Source organism: Hetaerina americana, unplaced genomic scaffold (genome assembly GCF_022747635.1).
Source record: "Hetaerina americana unplaced genomic scaffold, ioHetAmer1.1.p SCAF_2, whole genome shotgun sequence".
Classification (NCBI taxonomy): Eukaryota; Metazoa; Arthropoda; class Insecta; order Odonata; family Calopterygidae; genus Hetaerina; species Hetaerina americana.
In genome coordinates this window covers 61,994,054-62,020,544 of record NW_027286763.1, presented here as the reverse complement: position 1 = coordinate 62,020,544, position 26,491 = coordinate 61,994,054, and the positions used below count along the sequence as shown (strand labels likewise).

The 26,491-nt window shown below is 33.1% G+C and overlaps 1 protein-coding gene across 2 annotated transcripts in view; it reads left to right on the top strand.

Moving 5' to 3' along the window:
* Positions 1-25,179, top strand: part of LOC139687540 (potassium voltage-gated channel subfamily KQT member 1-like) — a 219,209-nt gene extending 194,030 nt beyond the window's left edge. For both annotated transcript variants that reach the window (XM_071584751.1, XM_071584750.1), the window contains 4 exons: positions 119-215; positions 5,413-5,909; positions 12,724-12,929; positions 24,602-25,179. In XM_071584751.1, coding sequence (XP_071440852.1) covers positions 119-215; positions 5,413-5,909; positions 12,724-12,929; positions 24,602-25,014 — 1,213 coding nt within the window. In that variant the 3' untranslated portion in view covers positions 25,015-25,179. The remainder of the gene's footprint in view (positions 1-118; positions 216-5,412; positions 5,910-12,723; positions 12,930-24,601) is intronic.
* The last annotated feature ends 1,312 nt before the right edge of the window (positions 25,180-26,491 follow it).

The window sequence follows — 26,491 nt, the reverse complement described above, 5'->3', positions numbered from 1 at the left end:
ATGAAAAATTTCTTGAAATCATATATTTCAGTTTTATAATTAATTTGATAAAAGTATTATATTTTAAGCTCTTAGTTTGCATAGTCCTAATACTTAAGGAATTTATTTTTTATTTCAGATTAGACCAAATATTGGGAAAACAAGGTTCTAAAGCAAAGGATGTGTATATCTCCAAAATCAGCTTAGCTTCTCGTGTTGTCAAAGTGGAGAGACAGGTACTTATCTATTTTCTATTTTCATTATGACTCACTCCAATACAATTATATCAGAGTTGAATAAATGACTAATTTTCATGGATAAAATTCTCATCTCTTAGGACACTAAATAGATCTCCCCAATACATGTTCAAAGATGTTTTAATTTTTAATCAGGAGTGTAATTCTTCAGATATTCTATTACTATGTATCCAATGTCTTGCAAAATTCTAGAAAAGTCCTCAATATATTCCCCAATCACTTAATTTGTCCCTGGTATCTTCCAATTACTTGTCATCATTCCAGTTCCTAACCAGTCCCACTGGGTGGAACTAATTATTGGATAACTAAAATAAGATATTTATATTAATAGAGCTAAATTGTGAGAAGTGTTTGGTATGAGGCCTTCATACATGATTTACATTTACAAGAAAATCGATGGGCATAGGAATACCTTAAAATAAGTATTTACAGTGAAGTAATATACAGACAAAGAAAAACCATTCCAAGGCTTTAGTATAAGATGATCTACTTTTGACCACAAGACATTGTTAAAAAAAATTAACATCTATTAAATACAGTAGAATTTCTCAGAAGTTGTGCATTATCAATGGATTTAAAATAAAGTAATTTATGCATTTTAGTTTTTTAAGAAGGTATATAACTAATGACACACATTTTGGTATTGTCATTAGCTTCATACATATGTTGGCAAAATCTTGTTTTTATTGCGGAAGTGCATGATGGTTGGTGAAAAACATCAGGTTATCACAAAGTAATTTTAATGACTTAATCTTGATCAGTATTAATAAATATGTCTAATATTAAAATTATCAATTTAAGATTTGTTTTAATGGCAATTTCAATTCTCTATCATCTGCATATTAGAAAATACATTCAAATATGTACTTTCTTCCATACTGTTTGTTCTGCATAAGAACTTCAAGTAATTTCTACCCTGAAACAACAACGCAACTAACATCATGCATGTCATAAGTTTATCTGGATTTTCAGGGTTTTTTTTTAAGTCTAATTAATATAAGAAAGACATAATTAAGTCTAACATTCTTGTACGGTAGATACTCATATGGATTCATATTAACAATGATATAACTTAAACTTATGCTTTTAGCTTTTCACAAATAGTATCCAGAGAACCTAATATAGGATGTACTTCACACTTAATATGCTGGAAAAGATATGAGAAAACTGTTGGTACAAAGGTTGTATTAATGAAATATTAAAATTTTTAATATTTACCAGTTTCAATGAGTGAAGAATGTACATTGCGGTAATGATGCTTCAAAAGATAAGCAATTTCATTGCACCTCCGCAGGGGACATCTATGCAAAAAATATATTCCACCATTTAATCACTATTATCCTACTTCTCAAGTTTACACAGGTAATCCCAGGAGTACCCAACCCAGCAAAGAAAACACAAAAAATTTGGAAAAAAATTTATTTATTTTTCAACATAATCTCCTTTCAATTCCATACACTTTTCCCTGCAATGCTAAATAAGTTCGATACTCACTGTCTTGCTCCTCAAATAGCCATTAACTGCCAACATCACTTCTTCACGGTTGGAAATTCTTTGACCACCGAGCCATTTTTTCAAGAATGCAAACAGAAAATAATCCGAGGTGGCTAAATCTGGCAAATAGGGTGCATAAGGTAGCAATTCAAACTTTAGTTCATGAATTTTGGCCATTGCAATAACAGATTTGTGGGCTGGTGCATTGTCTTGATGAAACAACACTTTCTTCTTACCAAGATGTGACTGCTTTTGCTTAATTTCTTTGCTCAAACATTGCAATAAGTTTGCATAATATTACTGTGATAGTTTTACCTTTTTTAAGATAGTCAATCCCACGTGCATCCCAAAAAACCAACGCCCAGACCTTGCCTGCAGATGAAACGGTGTTCGCCTTCTTTGGAGGTGGTTCTCCCTGTTGAATCAATTGTTTTGATTGTTCTTTTGTCTCAAATGTGAAGTAATGGACACATGTTTCATCCATGGTTATGAAACGACGTAAAAATTCTGCTTTGTTGCTGTGAAACAATCAATTGAAACATCTTCACAACAGTGGTTTTGCTTTAGTGTGAGCAAACGCGGCACCCACCTTGCACACAGCTTTTTCATGTCCAAATTTTCAGTTAATATGCAATGTGCCGCACTTTTTGAAATGCCTACTATGTCTGCTAGCTTGCGTACTTCCAGCATCACTTTGTGGAGTTTCATCACTATTTCTGGAGTCCTCCCCTCATTTGGTTGACCAATTCTATGCTCGTCTTGACAGCTCCTATGGCCTCATTTAAACTCTGCTACCCGATATTTTACAGTTGTAAATGCAAAGAAGTTGCAAAGAAGCAGACTCACCCAGGGTAGAATCCAGTTGAGCTTTTATATTGTTTGGGCTGCAACATTCAAATAAAAGTATTGCTTCACATAATGATGACCAATTTTCTCCATTTTCACAAATCCACTGTAATCGTTCACTATAGAAGGCTGCCAAACAAATAATAAACTACGTGGCGTCTTCAAACTTGAAGCACACACTTTATAGATTGCGTACTTTCTAATGCAATAATTTTTCAAAAAACTACCACCATCTCTAGATCAGGCCGGGTACTTCTGGGACCACCTTCGGTATCATTTGGTCAAGTTTTGGTATCATTTTAATGATAACTCTATGAGTAAAATCTTCATCAAATATAAAAAACAAAAAATTTAGACAATCAATACAATATAAAATTACAGACAAAATTTATCATACTATATACCATAAAGATATGATCTTCACAATATACAGCTTATACTTGACAATAGCTTTTTAAGCAGTCTAAAAAGTAGGATTTTGGAAGTGTCTCAAAATAGGCATCTGTGTAACTACTGCTGTGTGATGACCTAATTCTTTGGCATGAATTGCTTGCCATTGAGCCATTTATTCAATATTGGAAATTTAAAAAAAAGTAACTGGAGCCCAAATCATTTTTAGATATTATTCAAATATTTTTAGATGTTTTTAGATATTTAAGTACCTTTCAAGTCACCGCTAGGGTGTGTGGCAGGGGGTGAGTACTCACTAGACAGATTTTGACCCGAATATTTTCACCCCTACCATGGTCAGACAGTGTTATTCTGATCCCTTATTAACCATAGGAAAAATGAAATCTAAAATTTATCTGCTCTACACTTAATCTCCCTAATTTCATTGACATTATCTCTTTTACCGTTGTGCAATGGGGGTAAAAATACATTTTCAACATCACTGCTAAAGAGACACTCTTCCAATTATGCAAGAGCTTCAATCTGTAATTTAGCCTTCTCTCCGTGAGTGATTCCTAACCTAGCTGCTCTAATCTTTTGGATACGCTGTTAAGTTTTTCATAACAACATTTCACATATCTAGCTCCTCTACCCTGCCCAATATCTGATTTGGCAATTAATCCAACTTTGTAAGGATCCCATATACTTGCAGTATATTCTAAATGAGACCTAACCAGAGAAAGATACCATTTATCTTTGACCTTTTCAACACCTTTACCCAGTACTCTATTAATAAATCCTAATTTTTTGTTAGCTTGTCTACATATTCCCTGTGTGTGTTACAACCAGGAGAGATCCTGAGTGAGGGTAACACCTAAATATTTTATTGAGTCCTCTGATACTATTTTGGTGTTCCCAATGCAGTAGGCATTCTGGTCAGAATTACTCTATTTCCAAAAATTCATCACTACAAACCTTTTTAAGTTTAATTCTAATTGCCAAGTAACGCAAAAGCATTGTTTAGCAATGAATATGGTGAATAGGGTGGATGCTGTAATAATTCATTCCTTAGTTCCATTATTTTTACTATCAAAACTGTGCAAGTCTGCACCCTTGCATTGTCTTGATGGAAGAAATTTTATTTTTTTTAATGAGGATTTTTTTCTTGATTTCTTTGATCAACTGATGCCATGCTAAATGTAAAACTCTCAATTTATCGTTGGTCCTATTTGTAAGTAATCGATGCAGTCGATTCCGCATGCCGTGGCAATTACTTTGTTAATCGATTTCACCATCTCCACCTCCTTCAGAGCTGGATCAACTATAGAAACCCACTTTTTTGCCTGCTCCTTTTTCTCTGGAGTGAAGTATTGTATCCGGGTTTCGTTAACATCATATTGGCACAGAAACTTTAAGGATTGCAATGGAAAAACACCAACCCAGCCGCCGAATTGACTACATGATTGTGTTTTTCCTCCACAGAGAGCAACTGTTGCATCCCTTTCACTGAGATCTTTCTCACGTCCAATTTCTGAAATTTCGAATATTTGAAAAAAACTGTACCTTGTGATATTCTTGTGGTCTCAATTATTATTGCATGGACATTGTTTTATAAATCCCTCAAAACCATAGCATGGATGTTGTCAGTCATTTTGTAATAAGTCTCTTCCACTGGAATTATGGAAAGATGTTCATCATTTGTGGATCCTCGGCCATGTTTAAACTAATTTTCCCAATGGTAAACAATCAAAAACATAGGAGCTGATGAGTCATAAACTTTATACAACTCGGTTTTGATCTCTTTTGGTGTTAAGTCTTTTAAATAGGATTGTTTAATTGCCACACAAAATTCATTTTTTTTAAATAAACAAAAGTTTGTTGCTTTAATAGACAATGAAAATGAACCCACAGAATGGCTATAGCTGAAACTTTAACAGTAGTCTAGTGTAAAGTGAGGCTCATGAAAAGCAAATCTTTTTCGATTCTACAAGCGCCATCTCTTGGATTTTCTAAGGAATCATTTAACGACCTACATGCCTGATGATACTTGGAGGGAAAGATTCTTGGTTAAAGGCTAGCTAATTGTATTTTATATTTAAGCTTATAAATATACTTGAATCTCAGGATTGAGCACTGTTTGGTTATAGTTGCTTCTTCAACCCTGGAATGGTCAGGATACAATTAATCTCTTTTTTTTTAATTCTCAAAAGTGAGAGAGTTTATCTTGGCTCCAAGCAAAAGAAAACCTATGTCAGTATACTTGTTACACCTATCAAATCATTTAAAATTGTTTGCTTAGTAATTCATGAAACGAGAAATTATTTTTGGATTTTCTATGTAATTATTTGAATATAGCTTTTCATTTTTACCCATTATCTATGACCCTTGCAACTTTAGTATGTGAGTATACAGAACCACCATTACTGAAGTGAAATTTTATTTGCAGGTGGATGATATTGAAGCCAAACTTGATCAGCTCATTGACCTGTACATGGAAGATAGAAAACGGTTGCTGGCTCTCCCAGAGCCAGGACAGCCAGCTCAGCAACACCCTAATCCTCCTCAGCCACCACCCTCAATGCCACAGCAAAGCCTTCCATCATCAGCAATGTATCACCCCTACAGTAGACAGCATAGTGTCCATCAGCATCAGTCCATCACACCTTCTGTTGTCACCACAGCCCCTCAAGGATGCCTTACTACAAATCAACCCTGCATTCCTACAACAACCATCAGTGTCTGTCCTCCTTCTTGCCGCCCTCCATGCCCCACTCAGCCTCAATCAGCAGGACCCACCACCTCAGTTCTCGCATGGCCCAAGCCCATCCTTGTGGATAAACAATCCTCAGAGCCTAACACTCCAATAGCCAAGAATTTTGATAGACCTATGCATAGAGGTTACTCAGACCTAGGACATAGAATCAAGAAAAGAGTGACCCTGAGGTATGGACCTTTTCATTCTTCATTTTATAAAATTAGGTATCCATCTCATATCTATATATTTATTTATTTAAATATATATAAGTTGATTTAAACAGAGTCACTAAAAGCATCAGAAAAAAGAATGTCATCTTCTTCTGCAGATGAAGGGACCAACTCCTGGCTCCCAAAACACATGCCATTATTTTTCTCATTCTTTTCGTGACTATTTGAACAAATTAAATGAAGTGGCCTTAAGTTTAATTGCTACTTATTACTTTGTAAACTGATATCAATGTAATTTATGCATCACACAAGTACTACCTATGCGCTACATAGATCATGATAATTATTCTAAAATAAAGCAAAGCTTGATGAACTTATGCAGTTTTATCCAATTTATCCAATGCTGAAATTATAGCATTGGATAACTACATACATAGTATGTATTTAAAAATTATAGGTGTAAATGCTTGCAAGCTGGTTACATTCCTAAGCATTTAAATTAAAAGGATATTAAGGAAGATTTATGTTTTACTGTTGTGTATTTTGTTCCACACAATGTATAATTATGAAATTATGTGACTTAGTCTACTATATATCTGTAACCTCAATGGACTAAATATCACATCTACTTAGTTTCACAAATTTGGCAAATGGAAGCTGAAAATTTTCATTACCTAGCACTCCTCTCAGTTGTGCTATTAATTTTTTCTGTGCTCACTTTAAAATAGTTGGTAAACAAATGTTTAAACCATGAAATTGGTACTTTCAATGATTCATCAATAAACCTATAGTATTCACAGCCTGTAACAAATTTCCATATATCACTATTTCCATACTTAAACAAAGCTATTTCACATTACACGTCATATAATGTTCTTTAAATTATTGTGAGTCACTTGACTTTCTTTTTTTCTTGTGATGCAGACAAAACACAAAATATCATTGTTTAAAAAATATAGAATAGATTTGTACTTATTTGCTATGTCCTTTAGTGGAATGAAATTCTCATATTTTAACAGAGTTGTACACTGCAGGAATATTCTTACCACTCATTTTCATCAGTGCTGCTTTTCCAATTTCCACTGTCCTAAAAGATTTGGGAATCAGGTTCGCCATATCTACAGTTGCAGGAGAAGACTTCACACCAGATGGTCATTAATTATAAGGCAGGTGTCAGTTAACAAGTAGCGATCACCAGTTGACCAAAATCACAGAGTCACATTTAATGAAGAGGCTCCTCAGGTCACCACCACCAAGTTCTGAGTTTCTTCAAATCTGAAATATTTCCTCAAGGATGCCTTTATTACATGACTCTATTTTTGCAGCACTCACTGAATTTCTGATGACAATTGTATCGTACATCTTGCGTACTGCATGAAACATTCAATCTTTTGAAAAATCAGCACGTGTTAAATCTCTTTCTTTCACACATATGATACTACCTTTATCTTCAGGCTGTCGTTTCATTCACACAACTAGTGTATGTATGCATAAAGGTGGGAACACAGGAAAAGAAGCAAATAAAATCGTATCGAGTGCATCTTTATTCCTTACTCACAAATATAATTTGAATAAACCATAATTATCTGCTGGTAATATTTTAAGATATATTTGTGTAGACTACACTATAGTTTTTTTAATCCCACGAGCCAAATTATTATAGATACTGATTCACAATGAAATTTGCAAATATCTTAAAAATTACTAGAACAACTTTTGCAAATATATTCTTTCAAAAATATTGAACTTAAACACTTGTTTCAAGCACTCCTCACCAAATAGAATTTCACCTATTGGCCTTTGTAATCAGAAGGAATACCTGTAATCCTTAGATTGCATTTGAAAAGGGCATAAATGGTTGGCTGTAAAAAAATTGACACCTTATAAGCTACACAAAATATTCCATATTTCATGATGATTTTGGCTCATCTAGTTGGTTGATGAAATATTGAAAATATATAAACAACCATAATATTTATGGTACATAGAATGAGCACTGTTTATTGGTATTTAAAATGAAATTATGTACCAAAGAAAGGTGTATAAGATCCCCTATTACAGCCCTGATGAAATCTTCAATGAAAATGCTGTTCACCTTGATTCATCTACATGTATCTTAAAGGGATTTTTATATATTGATAGCGCTTACCTTTGTTATTAGTCCCACTTGTCTCCTGTACTGCGTCACTATAAAATGCCTGACTTTGTATTTGGGTTGCCAAACTTTCACCAGTTTTTAAAATTGTGAGCCAGGCTTGAATTTCAACTAGAAACCAATGATGATAATCTTATCTCAAAACACTTTCAGCATTAGAATTTTTTACTAATAACAGATAGGAGAACTTTCTTGACTGAAGTAATTACTACAAATTATCCTGCAACTTTTAAATTTTTTTAATCTTCTCTATGGTTTACATAAATAATGGAGGGGATATTTCATTTCAATTGATGGATGCAGACAGCTTCTGCAGTGGATGGTAGTATGTCTATTATTCAGCATATGAAATGCAGGCCTCAAGTTTTCAATCATTTCTATGATATCAAATAGAACAGGATTTATTATTTTCCTGGTATTCAATCATTTTGGATCAAAATGTTCCTTTACCCCTTCTCTTTGAGAGTTTCCATAAGTGAATGTGCTTCATAGCATCGTTGAAAATAATAGCTGGTAAATTTAGAAACCATCAAGTGTAATTTGAAATTAAATTTAGTAATAATTGTCATTTTCATAATTTGGTGTTCATAAATGTGACTTAAACTTCAAAAATATTAAGATAAGAATACGGGCAAGTAGAATGCTGAAGCTTTTGATTCAAATAATAAGAATAAATTATAAGAATCTAAAGTTGATATTTAAGGTGGTAGCAAGAGTAAAAGAAGCAATAAGAATGCTAAATAAGGAATGAATTAGGAAATCTTGGATTAGAGTAAAGGGAAGAGTGAAATAGAGGAAGAATGAGAACCAGAACTCTACTAGAATAATGGAATAGCTATTACTGTATCTGATGGTATTGAAGATTTCCTTTTTCTCAAAAATTATTTTCAAAAATATCACCTGCATCTTTTATGTGAAAGTTCAAACTCCATTGGTAAACACTCAATACTGAATGTTATTTTTGCTCCATATGGTCAGTACTACCTATTTTGATTTCAAAATATTTAGATCATTATATTTACTTATGTATGATATTTATTATTCTGTTAAAGAATGTTGAATTTGGGATTGTTATTATTAAGCTTATTGCTGCTATTATGTGATGTCAATATAATTATGTCTTCATTTTTTTGCCTCTGTCGTTTTGAAAGAGGTGCAAGCAAGATATTGAATGGAAGTTGATTATATTTTATCACAACTGATCACAGAAAAACAGTATGGATTTACTGAGGAACTATAGCATGCCAATGAAAAGGATTGGAAATTTTTCCAATAAAAAGTATCAGAAAAATAGATTTATTTCAGATATTGCTATAATGCCTCAAAATTCTTCAAAGTACATCCTTTGAGCATCAACATACATTCGCCAACTACTTTCCCACAGCTCAAAGGCAGATTCCAGAAGGTCCTTAAGGGTACATGTGCAAGCTTCTTTGAAGGCACTTAGGGTCTCATGGTGGTGTTCTTTGAGGGAGGATTTCACTTTTGGCAATAAGAAATAGCCTGCTGGTGCCAAGTTGGGACTGTAAAGGGGTTTGGAAAATCGTCGCAATGCTGGTACTGGCCTCTGCAAGCATACACTCGGCTATGCTCTTGGTCACCTGTCAAAGCCTTGAGGGAGAGTGTAGCACAGTCTTTTGCATTGCCAAATTTTCAGTGATAATGGTGTTTGCTGTCATCTCATATATGCCAATACGATCTGTGATCATATGCACACTTAACTCACAGTCTGAATTTAGCACATAATGCGCACATAAGGGAAAAATTGTTACTGATACTTTTTATGCAAACCTAGTAAGTTAGTGGGGTGTCACACTTTCACGTGGGCTGTTAAAACTCTTTTCTTTCTCATGACCTGCTGAAATGAGGGTGCACCTTATATGCTGTCAAATACAGTCAACAATTAACTGAAGCAAGTGAAGTAGGTAACCATAAATATGGAGATAGAAACTTGGAAAAAAGATTAATTTAATCCTTTGAATAAATGCCAGAGACAGAAATATGTGAATAAGCTATGTAAGAAGATTTGAAAATTGACATAGATGAAAAGTAATAATATATAAATCAAAAGATAAGATAGGGCTCAACAATGGGTACTAAAAGGTTTGTTCAACGGTTTCCATGGTATTGAACTCTTTGTCTTTGCAATTCCAGGTTCTCCATCTGCATTGGTTGTCTTTGGGCTACAACAGTTTTAATGGCCATCCTGCCTGCGTCTTCAGGTCGAAGTTATTTTGAAGCTTTCTTTTCCACCTTATATAGGGCTGGTAGTCAAGTACCACCCTCTGATTGAATAATCTTTTTCCACGGACTGTTCAATGGGGAAAAGGATTATCCAATCAGAGCATGGTACTTGACATCTAACTCTATATAAGGCAGAAAAGAAAGCTTCGAGAAATACTTTTGACCTGAAGATACAGGTAGGATGGTTAGCAAAAATGTCATCACCCAAAGTCAACCAATGCAGATGGAGAACCCAGAAATGCAGAGACATTTACTAAAAGGTGGTCACTGTAGCTATGATAATCTTTCTTGATTGATTCAGACTAGTTTTTGCTCCTTCCAGGGCAAACTCCGGTCAGAGTTAAATGAATAATAAAATGCAAAAACAAAATCAAATGCAATTGAGGGTCAAAGTAAAACCTTTAGACTTAAATATTACTTATCTCATAATTTCTTGAACAAAGGGGTTTCACTTATACAATTTTCATATGTAGTTTGCATGGTGTGCATTAGAAGTATTCTAGCCCTTTGAAAGTTCACAGATAACTCTAGAAAAATCATATACTGGTATCAGTAATTTAATCTTACACATTGGCCAAAAATAGTACGTACTGAATTAAACTCCTAATGGAATATGATACATGAAAATGACTCTTCAATCATGAGGAAAGAAAAATTTGAACTGACTAAATGGCTCCAGAGAAATAAACCAACCACCATATTTGCACTAAAAGAAAAGCACATTTTAAATTATAGTAATAAGTACTATTTTATATAATACATTATTTCATAAATTGCTAAATACTTGTTAATTCATTTGAATCTATTTAAAAATGAACATTTTTAATGTCTAATCAGTTCAAAAATAAGCTAATACCTTATAACCTACTATTTTCAAAAATAATTTAGCATTAACTCTATTTTAAATTAAATCATTATACTATAAATACTAGCACAGTTATCAATCAGTAAGTTGGTTTGATAGGGGAGGGTAGAGCTCCCTAGTACTAAGCCCATTGGCAGATGAAATTCATACATCAGGGTTGGGAGGGTAGTTTTTATCCATGTGTTGCCTTGGGTTTCCCAGGAAGATCAGGTACCCAAAAAATCACACAGCTTGTGTGAAACTGAAGTTGTCCCAAGTCATTCCCATGAATTGAGCCTCTTGTCATTAGCCCAACACTCCACCCTTTGGATGACAACATCCCCCAAAATAGCATAGATAATAAAATTAATAGTTTAACACTCCTGTATTGATTTTGTGTAAGGATTAACATCACCCATTTTTATCCAGAAGGTCAATTCATTCTATTATTCAATTTCTTAACTAGCTTTTAAAATTTTTAAAGAATTTAATTTTTCTTCGTGAGTAGTATTTCACTGTGATTCAGCAATTTTTAGTGCTTGATTCTGATGCTCTTAGCTCTGAGCTGGTGGAATAAAAGTGGAAATATATCATTATTGAAAATTCATTAGCAATGTAATTGCTCTGGGATGATTCTCAACTGCATTTAGTCCAAGCTCTGAGCTGAATCCCAAACAACCACTAAGATTGATTCTTGGAAGTATCAATCAAAGTATCAATCTTTCCCAATAAGCCCACTACTCCTGTAATGAAAATTCTACAGCCACTCTGACTAGCTCTCTCCATCTATGTTTTAAGCAAAAGCCATATTGTTTTCAATTCTTTGGAATTTTGGTTCAAGATTGGACATGTCACTTAGTGTTTGATAATTATTCATATATTTAGAGGTTTTGGGCTGGACCTCATTGGGAATAATAAAGAGATTAGCATAGCAATGGTACTGAAAAAGCATCTCAAATGCTGTCTCAGTGATAGAATACTTTTATCACAGTGATAGGAACCTTGACTGAGGTGACAATTATGGTCTAAAGTATCTCAACAACAGACATTGTACCTAGCCTGAAAATGTAAAACAAACATTATTTAGTTACTGCACTATTCTTTCTGAACAAGACTTTTTTTGATACTCTCTAGGATTAGAAAGCTTTACAGTTATTCAAATGTTCATCTAATGCATAATATTGGGCATAATTATATATTATGTAAGAAGATACGAGAAAATACCAATCCTCAATCTTAAAATTCTGAATATACTTAAAATGTTCATTTAACATTCATTAATCTTTATTTTGGAGTGTAGATATAATGTTATATAATGGTTCAAAATGGTGATTTTTAATATATATTTAATAAAGAAAAATATTATCCATGAATATTTTAACACTTTCTAAAATTAAAATGTTCAAATGCAATATTTTATGAATGTTAAATTGATATTACTATGCCGTGTGGGTATCTCGGTGTCAAACAAAATATTTTTATAATTTACTTCATACTCATATTCTATTTTCTATAAAATGATAACTACTTGCTTTAAATCTATATTTTGTTGCTCAGAGTTTAATTTTTGTTTTTATACATGATTGCAGCTCCATCCCTTCACAATACACAACTCCGTTATCCACTGATGACAGTCGTGAAGGTGAAGTTGTGATTGTAGTGCCTTCTATTGTCCCTAAGGCACAAGTTTCTACCCCTTCTAGAATTGCAGAATGTCAACTTAGTGATTCAACTCCCACATCGTCATCAGGTGTTGGAACAAGTGCTAAAATATATCGAAATGGAGTGTCATTAGGTAAGAGAAGCTCATAAATTTGGATTTACTAACATATATGGCCATAGAATGGGACATTATTTTATAATAGACTATTGAAATCTCTTTTATTAGTAATACCTTCACCATGTTTCATTACAGTTAGTTTTCTGATGATCTTCAGGTTCACTATTCTCATTGTTTTGTGCACAATAATTGCATGTCGACTTTTGTTCAGTACGTGCTTGCAAAGGAACTCATTCACACTAATATAATGATTTAAATTTTGAAATCAAACTCATGATATAATAATCATTTATTCAACCTTGAAATTATTTGCTCGGTATATCACAGTTGAAATTCTGAAAAATAATCTGACCTGAATATTTGGAAAATCTATAATGAAATTGTTTGTCTTGGGTTCTATAAATAGTTTAGCAACCCCTTACCAAAAAAACTTTCATTTTATTCTTACTCCAGTTTACTTATCAGTCACTAATCATACCATAGAATATCTATACCTGCCTACTCAGCAAAAAGATACCCTAGAGAAATCCTTGTTCCACAGGACAATCATCAGTAACTATGGGATATACTATAAATGGCCGTACCTCTTGGAAAATATCAAGAACCCTTGTAACTCGATTTGAATCTCCAGTCCAAGAAAGTATTAAGGAAATTTATCCTCCATCCTGGATATTATAGCATTTTCCCATCGATAAGGCATGCGTTATCTATGCATAAATGTTCAGATAATCGAAAAAATGATTCCGTGCATTATGTAATGAAATTTGAAAAATGCAAACATTGATGTATTTTTACACACATCATATATAATTTTTATGCACATATATATATGTATGTATAGACATCTGTACATGTTCAAGATAACTATGAAGCCCAGGGCATGCAGTATCTGTACAAATTCATGATAACTACAAAGTTATGGGTGCACATTGTACATGAGGTGCGTGTTATTGATGGGAAAATACGGTAATACGATTGGGTATTCATGAGATTAATCAAGGCTGCTAATTGTTGGCACAGGACTTCTACTACTGTACAAAGGATATTTTTGTCATTATTTTTTCATTGCAATTGCAATGGAAGTGAAATGTGATCAGTAAAAATAAATTTTTCTGCCTTTTGCACCAAGTTACCCTAGAAGTATATTGAATAACAGTGTCATACGGAGCAGATCTATAGACTACAGCTACGATATCAATGTATGACCTAGAACACTTCAAATACCTACAATTTGCCTGCAGACAATTTTGATTGTCATGCATAAAGCTTGGAAAATCTCTCAATTTGGTCATTTTTGTGATAAGGGGGAGAGAGAGCATTCTTTAGGGGCTGTGATAAGTTGTTCCTTGGACTAAGAAAAAATTTTCTTTTGGAATGGAGGGGCTGTGGATTGTGAGAGGAACATAAGATAAGGGAGAGAAGAGGAGGTTGTGTCATAAGAGCTGATGACGGTGGAAACAAATATGGGAGAGATTGGATGAGAGTAAAGTCAGAGGAGATGAAGGAATGAGGCCTATTGGGATGGGAATAAAATTTTGTTGTGATGATTTCGGATTCCTTCATTTTCTCATGTTAAGCCTTTGTTTTTGGTGTAAACTGGTGAGATTAAAGTGACATTATGGACCCAGACATTTAATGCCCTCCTCACCCCAGAGACTAATGTCAAAAGTCAGCAGTTCTTGACAATATAACTACATCATGTTGAGCTTTGGAGTTTGGGAGGTGGTAAGTTCCACACCTTTGCCCCTGTGTTTTTATACCTATGATCAGACATTACAATCATCAGTAAATGCTTAAGTTAGGTGCAAGCAGTTAGGGTTATTTATGTTAATCTTATTTATTCCATGGCTAATTGAGGGAATGCCAGACCATGAAAACTTATTGCAGAATCTCATAAATGAACTAAATCTTCATGAGAAGAGATGCATGCCACAAGTAAACCATAACTTGCCAGTAATTATTGTTAATATAAACACTTGGAAAAATGTGTCAACAATCAGTACACGTATAAAATTTTTTTTCAGTTCTCATTGTATTTTCATTCACTAAAGGGTGCAATTTCACCCATTACTTGATGCAAATCATTGCATTTACCTTTAACAATATTTACAAACCTCCAATTTTTCTCATATGGCCCATTGTCCTAGGGTTTGCACATTATTATGAACTGTATACCAATCCCACCCACCTTGCACCATGTTACTATTCTTAAACTATGAACAAAAAATTGCAAAGAATGGTTTTCTTTTCTCTGTAACTCAATCAAGTGCTATCTCAATCATAGTGTTACCATTGAAATTAGATTCAAACCCACTAGGGGTCATCATAACAATGGAACAGTAAGTAAGCTGAAAGGAAAACATAGTGTGCATGGTTTCCTGATCACTTTTGACATATTGGTGAATATGATTCAGTACACTTGAGGCAGTATTATTTATTATGATATGTTTCCTTAGATTTGAAGAGCTTTTTTTTATATTTATGTTTCCTTATTTATACTTTCAATTCATTACTAAACCTATTTCTGATTTCATTCAGTCCTGATTAATCTTGCCACATGATGAGAAATTGCTTAACATTTTGTGTAAGTACTAAGTTTTGGGCAATTCAATTTGACCTTGATTACTGTAAAAATGATCAAGTGTTTGGTTTTTAACCTTATTATTTTATTATGAAGCAGAATGATTGCAATTGACAGTTGGGACACAATTTTTTAAGTGAAATGATCTATGTCACATACAATTCAAATCCAGTTTATTCGATTGGCTCATTCCTTTAATTCCTCCATGAATTGTGCTTAAATACATACATTGTTTAAATTCCTTTAGAATCTTTTCATTGATAAATGAGGAAATTTCAGATTATGTCCCTCACTGGAATTTACAATGGGTTTCCATCATATTCCTGAAACCAATAATGCCACTATTGAAACCAAAAGATTTATTGGTTTCATTTACCCACTCAATGAGTTACCCACTGTAAGATTGAATGTATTAGTTATTTTTAAAGCAGTAATTTGCATGAATAAGACACACACATAGGCAATACTCCAAACTTAATACAACAAAATTAATAGCATATTTTTTTTAAAAGGAGTTTCAGAATAACAGGAGTACCTAGATAGTGTTTAAAATAGATTTTTAGATTGCTTTCTGATATCAGGTATCATTTTGAAACAATATTCAAATAACATTTTATGGCAGTCAAGTTATATCAGTATTTATGCCACATAACATTTTCCAACAAAATATTTACATGCTGTAAATAAGTTGCAGTTTACATGTAGATTAAGTGCCTAGGTTTTATGCGTCTATTTTAAGGTAATATCTTCTCTTGATGCCTGTTAAATAGAATTAATCCCCTTAATTATCTGTCAATAGCTAGTACAGATTTGTCAAAAAGTTAGTGTTACACATGCTACCTAACAATTGTCCAGGAGTCTTGTAGGTCAAAAGTATACAGGTGTATGAATGTTGAACTTGAGAATTTTTGTTTGAAGGCTCTGTGCTTGAAAATGTCCCCAAAAAATGTTTAAATAATACTCATATGATACTCATAAAATCTTAACATTTCATTTATGCTTCATTGAAAAGACATCATCATATTTTTTAATATTCTCCCTTGCAGTTAAAAGATTTTCATATTTTTAACACAAATAGTCAAATTACCTTTGTTTTCTCTGAAATTCTGGTAAAAAAATAGTCCTGTGGCTCATAAACATCTAGTTTACCGATATATCATTCAAGATATTGAGTTTAGGAAACATTCCGTTCACTATCCACTTTTTGAAGGTACTTGCATGTAGTGACTCAATAATCTATCTTTATTATGGTAGCCATGCTTGGTATCAGCTGATGAGGTAGAAATGAACATCTAGGATGCATCTTTCATAATGAATACATATAATAATACAGACTACATGACATTCTCCAATGACCATACTCATAAAATTTAGATAATTGAAATGTGTTGGGAACATATTTCCAAATAAACATTTGTATACATAGTGAAGCTTTGAATCGACTGCTGGAATTATTATAAATTGCATTTTGTATTCCCAAAGTTATATAGCCAAAGTCCACCAAAACCTAATTGTACTTTTATCATGTATTTCAATTAGTCATGAACTCCTTCAAAACCTTCCAGTAAAGTCCAAATTTTTTCCATCCCTTCAGTAAATCCTAAAATAGCATATTAATTATCAACCATGCTTGGATATTCTATTTACTAGGTGGATTATTATACATTGATGCTATTGTTTACTATGATCATAATGCACTCTCAAGTGTTTTCAGAAATATTTTCCTTGGTTTTCCCTTCAAATTATCTGCAGTGGGAGAGTCTTAAGTCTCAAGTAATTCCAATGCCAAATCTATACTCTGAACTAGCTTTCAAGAACTCCAACCCCACCTTATATATAGTTGCTATTTGTGATGATAATAGCCTAGAGAAAAAATATTTTCTCTTACCTATTTATATCTTTGTCCTATAGCCTTAGTAGCATGCTATATAGAAATATAGAATTGTTATTTTGTGGCCACCTCTCTTTCAAGTCATTCTGGTGATGTTAGGAAATAAAGCATTATTCCAAATGTTTCTCTAAACCAATAACAGCTGAGAATTGAGGTATCTATAAAATGCAAAGCTTTGTTGTACTACTGGGTATGTTGCTGTAGAGAAGCATTTGGGCTCATGTAGCAATGACTATGCAAATCTGTGTGATGCTTCCAGACACCTTCAGCCAAACCCATGGAGAGGGGAGTTTTCGGGGCACCCACCAAATTCATTTAAGAAACCGTTGGCCGCACAGGGAAAGGAACTGGGATCTCTACCCTGAATGTATGATTTCACAAGCTATAATATGGCATAGTAAAGTGTGTGATCTACCCTTTCACCTATCAAAATAACCTCCAGGTTCATGACTAAGGTGTTATATATGAAGCACATTCACACTAATGCTAATCAAATGCAAATTTCTGAATGAATGATATTTTTAAGATAGAATCCACACATGCTTGTGATGATAATAGGACCATAGAAGACCTGACTGCAGTTAGCATTTTGTTTAACACATTATTATCAATATGCTTGCCGCATAAAGTCTCTCAAGTATTAACAATATTTATATGGGAGTTGTCAATTATTAATGTAATGAAGATAAAGCATGAATACACTAAGTTTGAATCTAAGAAGTTTGAGATAACTCTTTCAAATGCCCAGTCTTCAATTGGTTGATAGATGCTTTGTTACATGTGGAAAGTTTGACACGTCTGTCTGAAAAATATCAAATATACATGTATCAAAGTACATATATATTTGGTAAGTGATCTATAAAATTTATTCTTGTGGGGGCTTCATAAATTTCTCAACTGTTTTTAAAATAATCTCAGTGCTTTATTGTTTATATTGCATGCATAAAATATTAAACTTGTCCCTATGATTATAAAATACCATGGTGCATATTCACAACAACAGAAAGGGGAATATGCTAACTCTTTAGTTCAAATTACAATGTTTATTGTAGTATCATGATTCATTTGGTCAGTATATCACATGAAATTAGAGTTTTACTAAGAAATGATTGTAGGTGTGTACTTTCTCTTAAAATATACTTGTAGCCTTGAGTGTTTCTTTGATAGTGTTTGTTATTTTTTATCCATGAATAAAGTGGAAAAATTATGCCACATTCTAGAATCAAATTTAATTTTTTAACCCTAATAACTGTAAATTGACTCTGAGTTGTTAAATCAAATAGTGAAAGGTGCCATCTGAAGACAGGGCTAAAGAAACTGGAAAATAAAAGTTTGCTTGGTCTCCAAGCATTTAGAAAGCATGCATCCTTGAAGTGTCTATTTTACCTAGAAATTAGTATTTTTTGCCACTTGAAACGCTAGATTGATGCTTCATTCCTATGCTATTTGCTCACTAAAAGAGTAGCTTGGATGACCAGGAATATTGTTAATGATCAAGCATATCTTTATTGTGACACATCTCGTTCAGAGATAAATTTTAACTACCCATTATACAAGTATATGGCCCTTGTAATGTTTAGTTTGTTTTAGTTGAAAGTCAGGTTTACACTTCAGCCATAATTGAAACTAGATAAATAATCAATGAAGGGTACAAAAGAAATGATGTATTTAAAGAGCAGTTTCCTATTCTACCTATAATGATGTACATGAGAAATGGCAGTTAGAAATTGACTAATTTCAAAAGCTCAAATGCCTTTGCTTAGATAAGAATACTAAATGCTATGCTCTGGGGACAATATGTTTTACATATATATTTTATGTATACTACTACATTTATATTTTTTATTTTAACCTGAATTATATTGCATGTGAAAAGTGGTGAATGAAAACTGTGGTTGAAAAGGTCTCAAGGCTTTTGCAGGCGCATGGTAGCTTAATGATTAGAGCATTTGAAAACTGACCCGAGGTCCTAGTTTTGATTCCTTATTACTTAGGATAGCCTTTGACTCACCCAATATAAGTTTTTGGATACTTACCAGATCCTCTTAGTAATAATCCCAGTTGGCAAAGGGGAAGGAACTGGCCCCACTAAATGATGAGTGAATTTCACATGCTGTACAGGGCTTAATATGAGGTGAGCACCACCCTTACTTATCAAACAAACCTTCAAGATAATTATGACAATGGTGCTTGGTTAAGGCAGTTTCCAAATTTTGCATTTTTCTCTTTGGAGATGACAGCAATATACTTCCATTCATAAAAATAACTATGAATAAGTGATAAAGACTTAGGATACAAATGGATCTACTGTGTGCAATCTTTTGTCTTTTTAACAATTCATTTAATGCACATTGATGACAAAATTCATGTTACCTACTGCAAATAAGAACTCGTTGAAAGAATGTTATCCTCTATTTATCACCCATCTTATTGAATTATCAAGGTAATTTAGTCACAGTTCTATAACCATACCTGAAACCTGGATCCTGATGTTACCTCAGAAGTCATTAAGAGTCACCTGAACAATAGCAATATCCTAGTTTGTCGGCAATAAAATATACAATGCCAAAAGCAGCTATTCATCATTTATAGTGAGCATTGATTGTTCATGTTTAAAAATTTTTCTGTGTGCAAATGAGGGCCACCAAATCCAAATATAACAAATTCAAATGTCTAAAAATCCTTAAAATAAACCCTCCATACCACACACAGCTAAACCAAGTGAAAACCCAGAACATTCTCTAAAGTTGGGTGTTAGTGCTGCATGCTTAATTCTCAGAGCTTTTCAGCACAAAAACAGTGCTGCATGCTTAATTCTCAGAGCTTTTCAGCACAAAAACCAAAATGTCACTGTCAGTGATTTAAATGGTCAATTTACTTCCTTTCCAACCAATACCCAAGACTGAGACAAAATATCATTCCCCACAGCTGCATTAACATTGCTAGTTTTGGATTTTCATAATCAGTTGGATGTTATCTCTAGAAGTTGGGTTAGCATAATAAAACAAAAATACTAGTGACTAGGCAAAAATGATCTCTTCACTCTAGTGTATCCAAACATTCTCCCAGTCTTTAACAAAGCTAAACTTGAATGCTGCTCCAAAAACTTATTTGTGATAATGTTTTCATATTGGAACACCATCTAATAAATTTTTTTACTTAATATATATCATCATTTTTCTAATTTCATCCTTCCATCCCATGTAAAATGTGGTTGGGCAGCAAACCTAGCTGAAACAGCAAATATTCATATTACTTGCTTGATTTATTGTTTTTTGATCTACTCATCCTGGAAAATCACTTAAACTGTGCCACAAGGCACATAGACCTTTATGATCATTCTCCCACTACAGTGTGAAGCCACAAGGCTACTTAAAGATAGGGGAAATATTCTAAACACAACCATTTCATTTAAATGTCTATATTCTCTAAACTCCAATAAACAATTCTGTTATTCATTTTCTCATAAAAGCTGAGATGATTTGGACCATATTCACTCCCTGGAAGATAAATTTAATTTATTCTCACAAATTTTCATATTTTATTTAATTGCTGCTTTCCCCATTACAAAAAAGTGAGCTCATAAGAATGGACAAAAAGGAAACTAATTGCTGGCTATTAGGCATTAGGCACTAATTACATAGATTACATTACCATAGTAAATTCATTAATATAGACTTATTTGTATATTATCAGAAGTCTAATGGCGCTCAAAATAAAATTGGCTGTAGTGTTACGATTTCAAGTGCAAAAATCATTTGCTTTGACCTGGATCCCAGTCAATGTGAATGGTTCTTACTCTTTGAAATTGCTGTGCTATAATGGGCATTAATGGATGATTCCGTTAAAAGTTACTGTATTGGCATTCACCTTAGTTTCTTTGAATTTAAATTGCCTGGTTATATACAATCTATTAATTGTGATCAAATAAATTCATCCAAAAATGTAGTGATATCCGGATGATCAGCAAAATCAACTATGACCTCTGCCCAAATACCAGAGAACTCCTCATTTAATCAAACTAAATCTAATTCAAATGGAATCGGGAATAATATCAATGAACTCTTCTGTCATCTGGAATATTTCTTAAATTTTCCTGTCACCTACACCCCTAAAAAGAGGCTCACTTCCTGAGACAAATAACTTTTGGCCTATCCCTTAGTATCTGTTTTTCCAAAGTATTAGAAAAAATTTTTCATAGTTCGATGTATTACATCATCATCAGGGCAAATTGAAGTTGTGTGCTGTCTTATATACATTTAAGATTCCAAAAGGAGGGGAGAGGAGGTGGTAAGAAACAAGGGGGTGGAGGGAGAGAGAGGGGATAGATAGATAGATAGAGGTCTTTATTTGGGCCAAATTGAGACCAAATGGTCCCTTCTTCCATTTAACCCATCGTTGTATACATATTATATTAGGCATTAAACTTATAGTTACATTCATATGTACATATAAATGCATATAGACAGACATAAATTCATTTAGCACAGATTTGCACATTGAAAAGAAAAAAGTATATATACACACACACACACACACATACACATATACATATATACATACACACACCTACATATATACATACATATCCATAGGGGAGGAAAGGGAAGAGAGGAGAAGGGAGATGTTTATAAAGGATAGCGGAAAAACATAGTTTTGACCTTGTCACAAACAGTACACATAGTCTTAAAGTGCAAAGTGGTCCAATTGGGTGAATTGTGGCAGTCACCAATATCCCATCGGCAGACGGGATGATGGCATCATACCAGCGTGAGTAAAGAGGAACACAAGATAGCCTAGCCCATCAAAATTCATTCTTTTCTAAATAATGAGACACAAGGGTTGGAGGTCTATGAGGGACAAGAAGGGCTGGGTGGTTTGGCATTGCTCTTGAATTGGCTATTTTGTGTCCAACTGATTATAAAAGTGAATGAAATGCCAAATCTAAAACCCCACATTTAACCACTAAGAACAGTGCCTAAATTGTATAATGAATTATATAATTACTTTGGAGACATAACATAACATTACTTGGAAGTATTAAAGGGAATAATATTTTTGTCATGAAACTGTGAAGAACCATTATTATAAACTGGAGGCTAAACTACACTACTTAAATTATTACTTGCTGCTTCATGGTTGGACCTAGTGCATGTATATAAATTCTGTAATAATCATAGGTTTTCATATCATATCTTTTTTAATGCAGTAAATTTAGTTTCATCATGGTCATCTACAACTAATTGGATTATATGAAAATTTGACTGGTCATACTTTCCTTTACACAATTTTACTTTCCTTTCTTTTTTTTCAAGTATAGACTACCATTGATTTCATATTTTACCCTTACATAAACTTAATACACAAATCTTACATATTTAATTTCCCAGTATATTTCTCAGCATAAATATTGCATTGATAGTGAAATAATTATGATTTAATTAAATTTGATATATTTCCAGTTTTTCAATGCATGTATATGCCTAACGGCAATCATAATGTTTTTTAACCATCTATAAAAACACATACCTTTTATTTAATGAACACCCCCTCTCAACAGCCATTTTTAGAGTAACTGTCAGTGGCTACTTAATTTAAGCTTTACTGTAATAATATTTATTACATATCTCCCCATCCAATCAGCGGTCAGCATGATATCCAACAAACATGCTGGTGGTACAACATAACTTTTGACAACATGCATTTTGCACCCAACTTCAAACTGATTTAGGCACATAACCTATTTCTTTTGTAAAAAAATAAATTCATGTTGTACTCGGATGCTTGGTTGATTTAATGATTCCATTATTCTTAAGGAAAGTTACTCATATGAAACTTGAATGGAGTTTTATTTTGAACTCTTTTGAAATCTTAGATTTATTTGGGGTAATTCAAATAAAATATACCTATGCATATTTGCCCTCAGTAAACGCATTATTTTGGCTTTGTTTGTAATAGAAGGAATGACATAGTAATCACATTCTTGTCACTTTCATTCAACTCTAATAGGGTGCTTGGGATTGGTTTCTATTCAAACTACCGTAGCAATCAAGTATAGATATCACAAAATAATGCATGTAGACCAAATATTTTGTGGCTGATAACTTTGCAAAAGACAGAAGCTAAAAGAGAGATGAAACAAAGTAATCGATGTAATGGAAAATATGGGTTTTGATTGATGCAGATAAAAAACTGAAAGAAAATGAAGGTGGCAACTTCTGAGCTAAAGTCACTGACTCCAGAAACTGTTAAACTGTCATCCCAGAAAGATAGATTTATGTGTAAACAATTCCATGAGACATGATGCTTCAATAAAATGAAATTGATTGCAAAGTGACACAGTAAGAAGGAAGATGGTATTTACCCAACTGATATGGTAAAGCATTGTGAATTGATATATGTATAATATTAAATATGACCAACAAATGTTTTCAGGAGAGGAATATTTGAATGATCAATAAAAATTTTTAAAAAATTAATATTTTGAATTTCACATTTTCAGCCAGAATGAAAACTTTTGATGATGTAGATGGCAATGTCTATTGTGGCCTAAAGACTTTTAATGCATAAAGAGGTCCACTGTTCAGCATTCATCCTTTCCTTGTTGAGCATAAATCATTACTTTTTATTCCAAAACATGAAATGACATGTTGTTCAAAGTCACAATGGAGAAGTGAAAATTCACTCAGTCTATCATAGTCGAAAAATTGCAAAGAACATGCAATTTCAAAATGAGAATCAAATTGCAATTTATACATCACAAGAGGGTGAAGCCTGTGGACGATGATATGATAGCTGAATCTATGTATTGCAGCTGAATGTATGCATAGTTGACCATATTAGTTATAAATTGGCATTTTTAACATTCTTACTCATACTAACGAGGCAAGCATTCACTCATTTTTTGTCAATTTATATCTTGGTAGAAACCATAGCATATAAATAAAAAAATACTGAATTAAAACAGATAAATGAAAATAACTCACTGATTACTAAACCAAAATCAAGAGTAAGGAAGATACTCACTTAGTATCCATTAAATAAGTTCCACTGCACATGCTTGGCCATTCAGCATTATACACACTCCTATGCACATTTGATATTCTTATCAATTCATTATTAATAAATTATTTAGGTGCATGATATATTAATATGCTACTCATTGCACTTCATTGACATCAAGAGAAGTAACTTTTTTCTATTTTGTTTCACAAGTTCAAGGATTTAGCGAGGATTCATCAGTTGATGTAGAAGTTACCCTAGCTAAAGAGGAGGACATGGCTGTGGATGGGACTCCTTCATCAGCCCCTACCTCAAATCACCCATCTCCCACTCGACACCCCTCTGGCGGAGAAGGATCGATGACAGGTGATGAGGAGTGTGGGGAGTGTACTGCTCTGCTGGAGAGAGATACTGGCATCAGAATAAGCCAAGAGAAGTCACCTGACACTTGCATCAACATCACGAGTCTGCAGGGTTCAAATCGGGTGATTGATAATGGGGATAATGACAGTGGCGATTGTGCAGGTGATAGTGATCTCGGGGCAGATGAGAAGTGTGATCATTCCTTTCAGGTGGTAACCAGTGTTCACCATTATGAGAAAGACTCACCGACAGAAGAAGTATGAGGAAAAATTTAGTTGCAGAGGATGTTTGTAAGGTTTTATTGTTGGATACTCTACAATAGAGCTCAATTATGCGCTGATTAAACTAATGAGTGCAAGTATGAGTGAAGTGTACCAGGCACAAATCAATTAAATATATTATTATATTTCAGTAAGAACTCAGCAAGAAATCAGAAAGAGCCTTCAGTAATATTTATGTACTTATTGAGGGTAAATGAGGGTGTTAATTGGTAAGAAAAGAAACCACAATCAAGTTTGCCTATATTTGTGATGACCTTACTACATAGTTCTTTTTAATTTATTGATTATTAAAAAGCAGCTTTCAGAAGAAAGTATACATTACCATTCCTAGAATTTCAGGTTGCAATGATAGCTAATGAATTATGACAAACTTTTTGAAAGCTAATTATTTTCAAATTGTGACAAGCTCTACTGCTAGAGTTACATTTCCAAATGTTACTTTACAAAAAAAGTTTTGATACAGATTCTTTTTTATTGCTTTGAGGGCATTTTGAAAAATAAATGCCAAATTGCCAGTAAAATATGATGAATAAATTGCAACACAAAAATATACAGTGTTAATCAATAATGGTGAGCAACACCAACTTGATCTTCACAAAATCAACTAACTAAAACAATAATTTGGCAGTAAAAATTATCATTAATTACAACTTTACTCTACCTACTTTATGAAAATATATAGATTTCAGTAATACATGGAAAGTAAAAGCATGAATGCCAGATGTAAACCTTTCTGTTAAAAATTTCTCTATGCTAAAATGCCCTAATTTTATTGATTTGTTGAAACTTGTTTGCTTCATTATAATTGTTAAAATATTTCAATTACATTGATATTAAGGGTCAGTTGATTATAAATATTCAGCAGCATTGTTATTGTTTCTTGCTGTTGAAATAAAGTTGTTATGAGATGTGCCAGATTTAATCTGGAAATGACTGCTTTGAGTCATTTGATTTTTCCTTGATAAGCTTGCTGTGCTTCTCCAGTCACTTGAGTCTCAGCTTGAATTGTGTGAAAAAGCTGCTTTAAGAAGATCCCATTTTCAATGTTTGTGATTTGAGAGTATGACTTTATAGCATATATTCTAAAATTGTATATAATGATGCAAATATTGATAACTGAGTGAAGAGAGTAAAAAGATATTGACTCTCAAGTCCAACAGGGAAAAGTTACTTGGCTCATTGTTACAATGGGCTATTCATAATATATCAATTTATCAATCCATTTAATTAAATAGATATGATATGCCCAGATGTTCAATGGTGCATGCATGTTAAATGAACTATATTTTTATGAGAAAAAAATAACTGTGCCTGGGCTGACTTTCTCAATGCTCTAGTTTTGGACACAAGAATGAAATTAGATATTTACTTTTAATAAAGTCTAATTTCATTATTTGCATCACTATTATATCTTGAATACACAATTGCATTCATTGGAATGATAAATATATGCTTTACT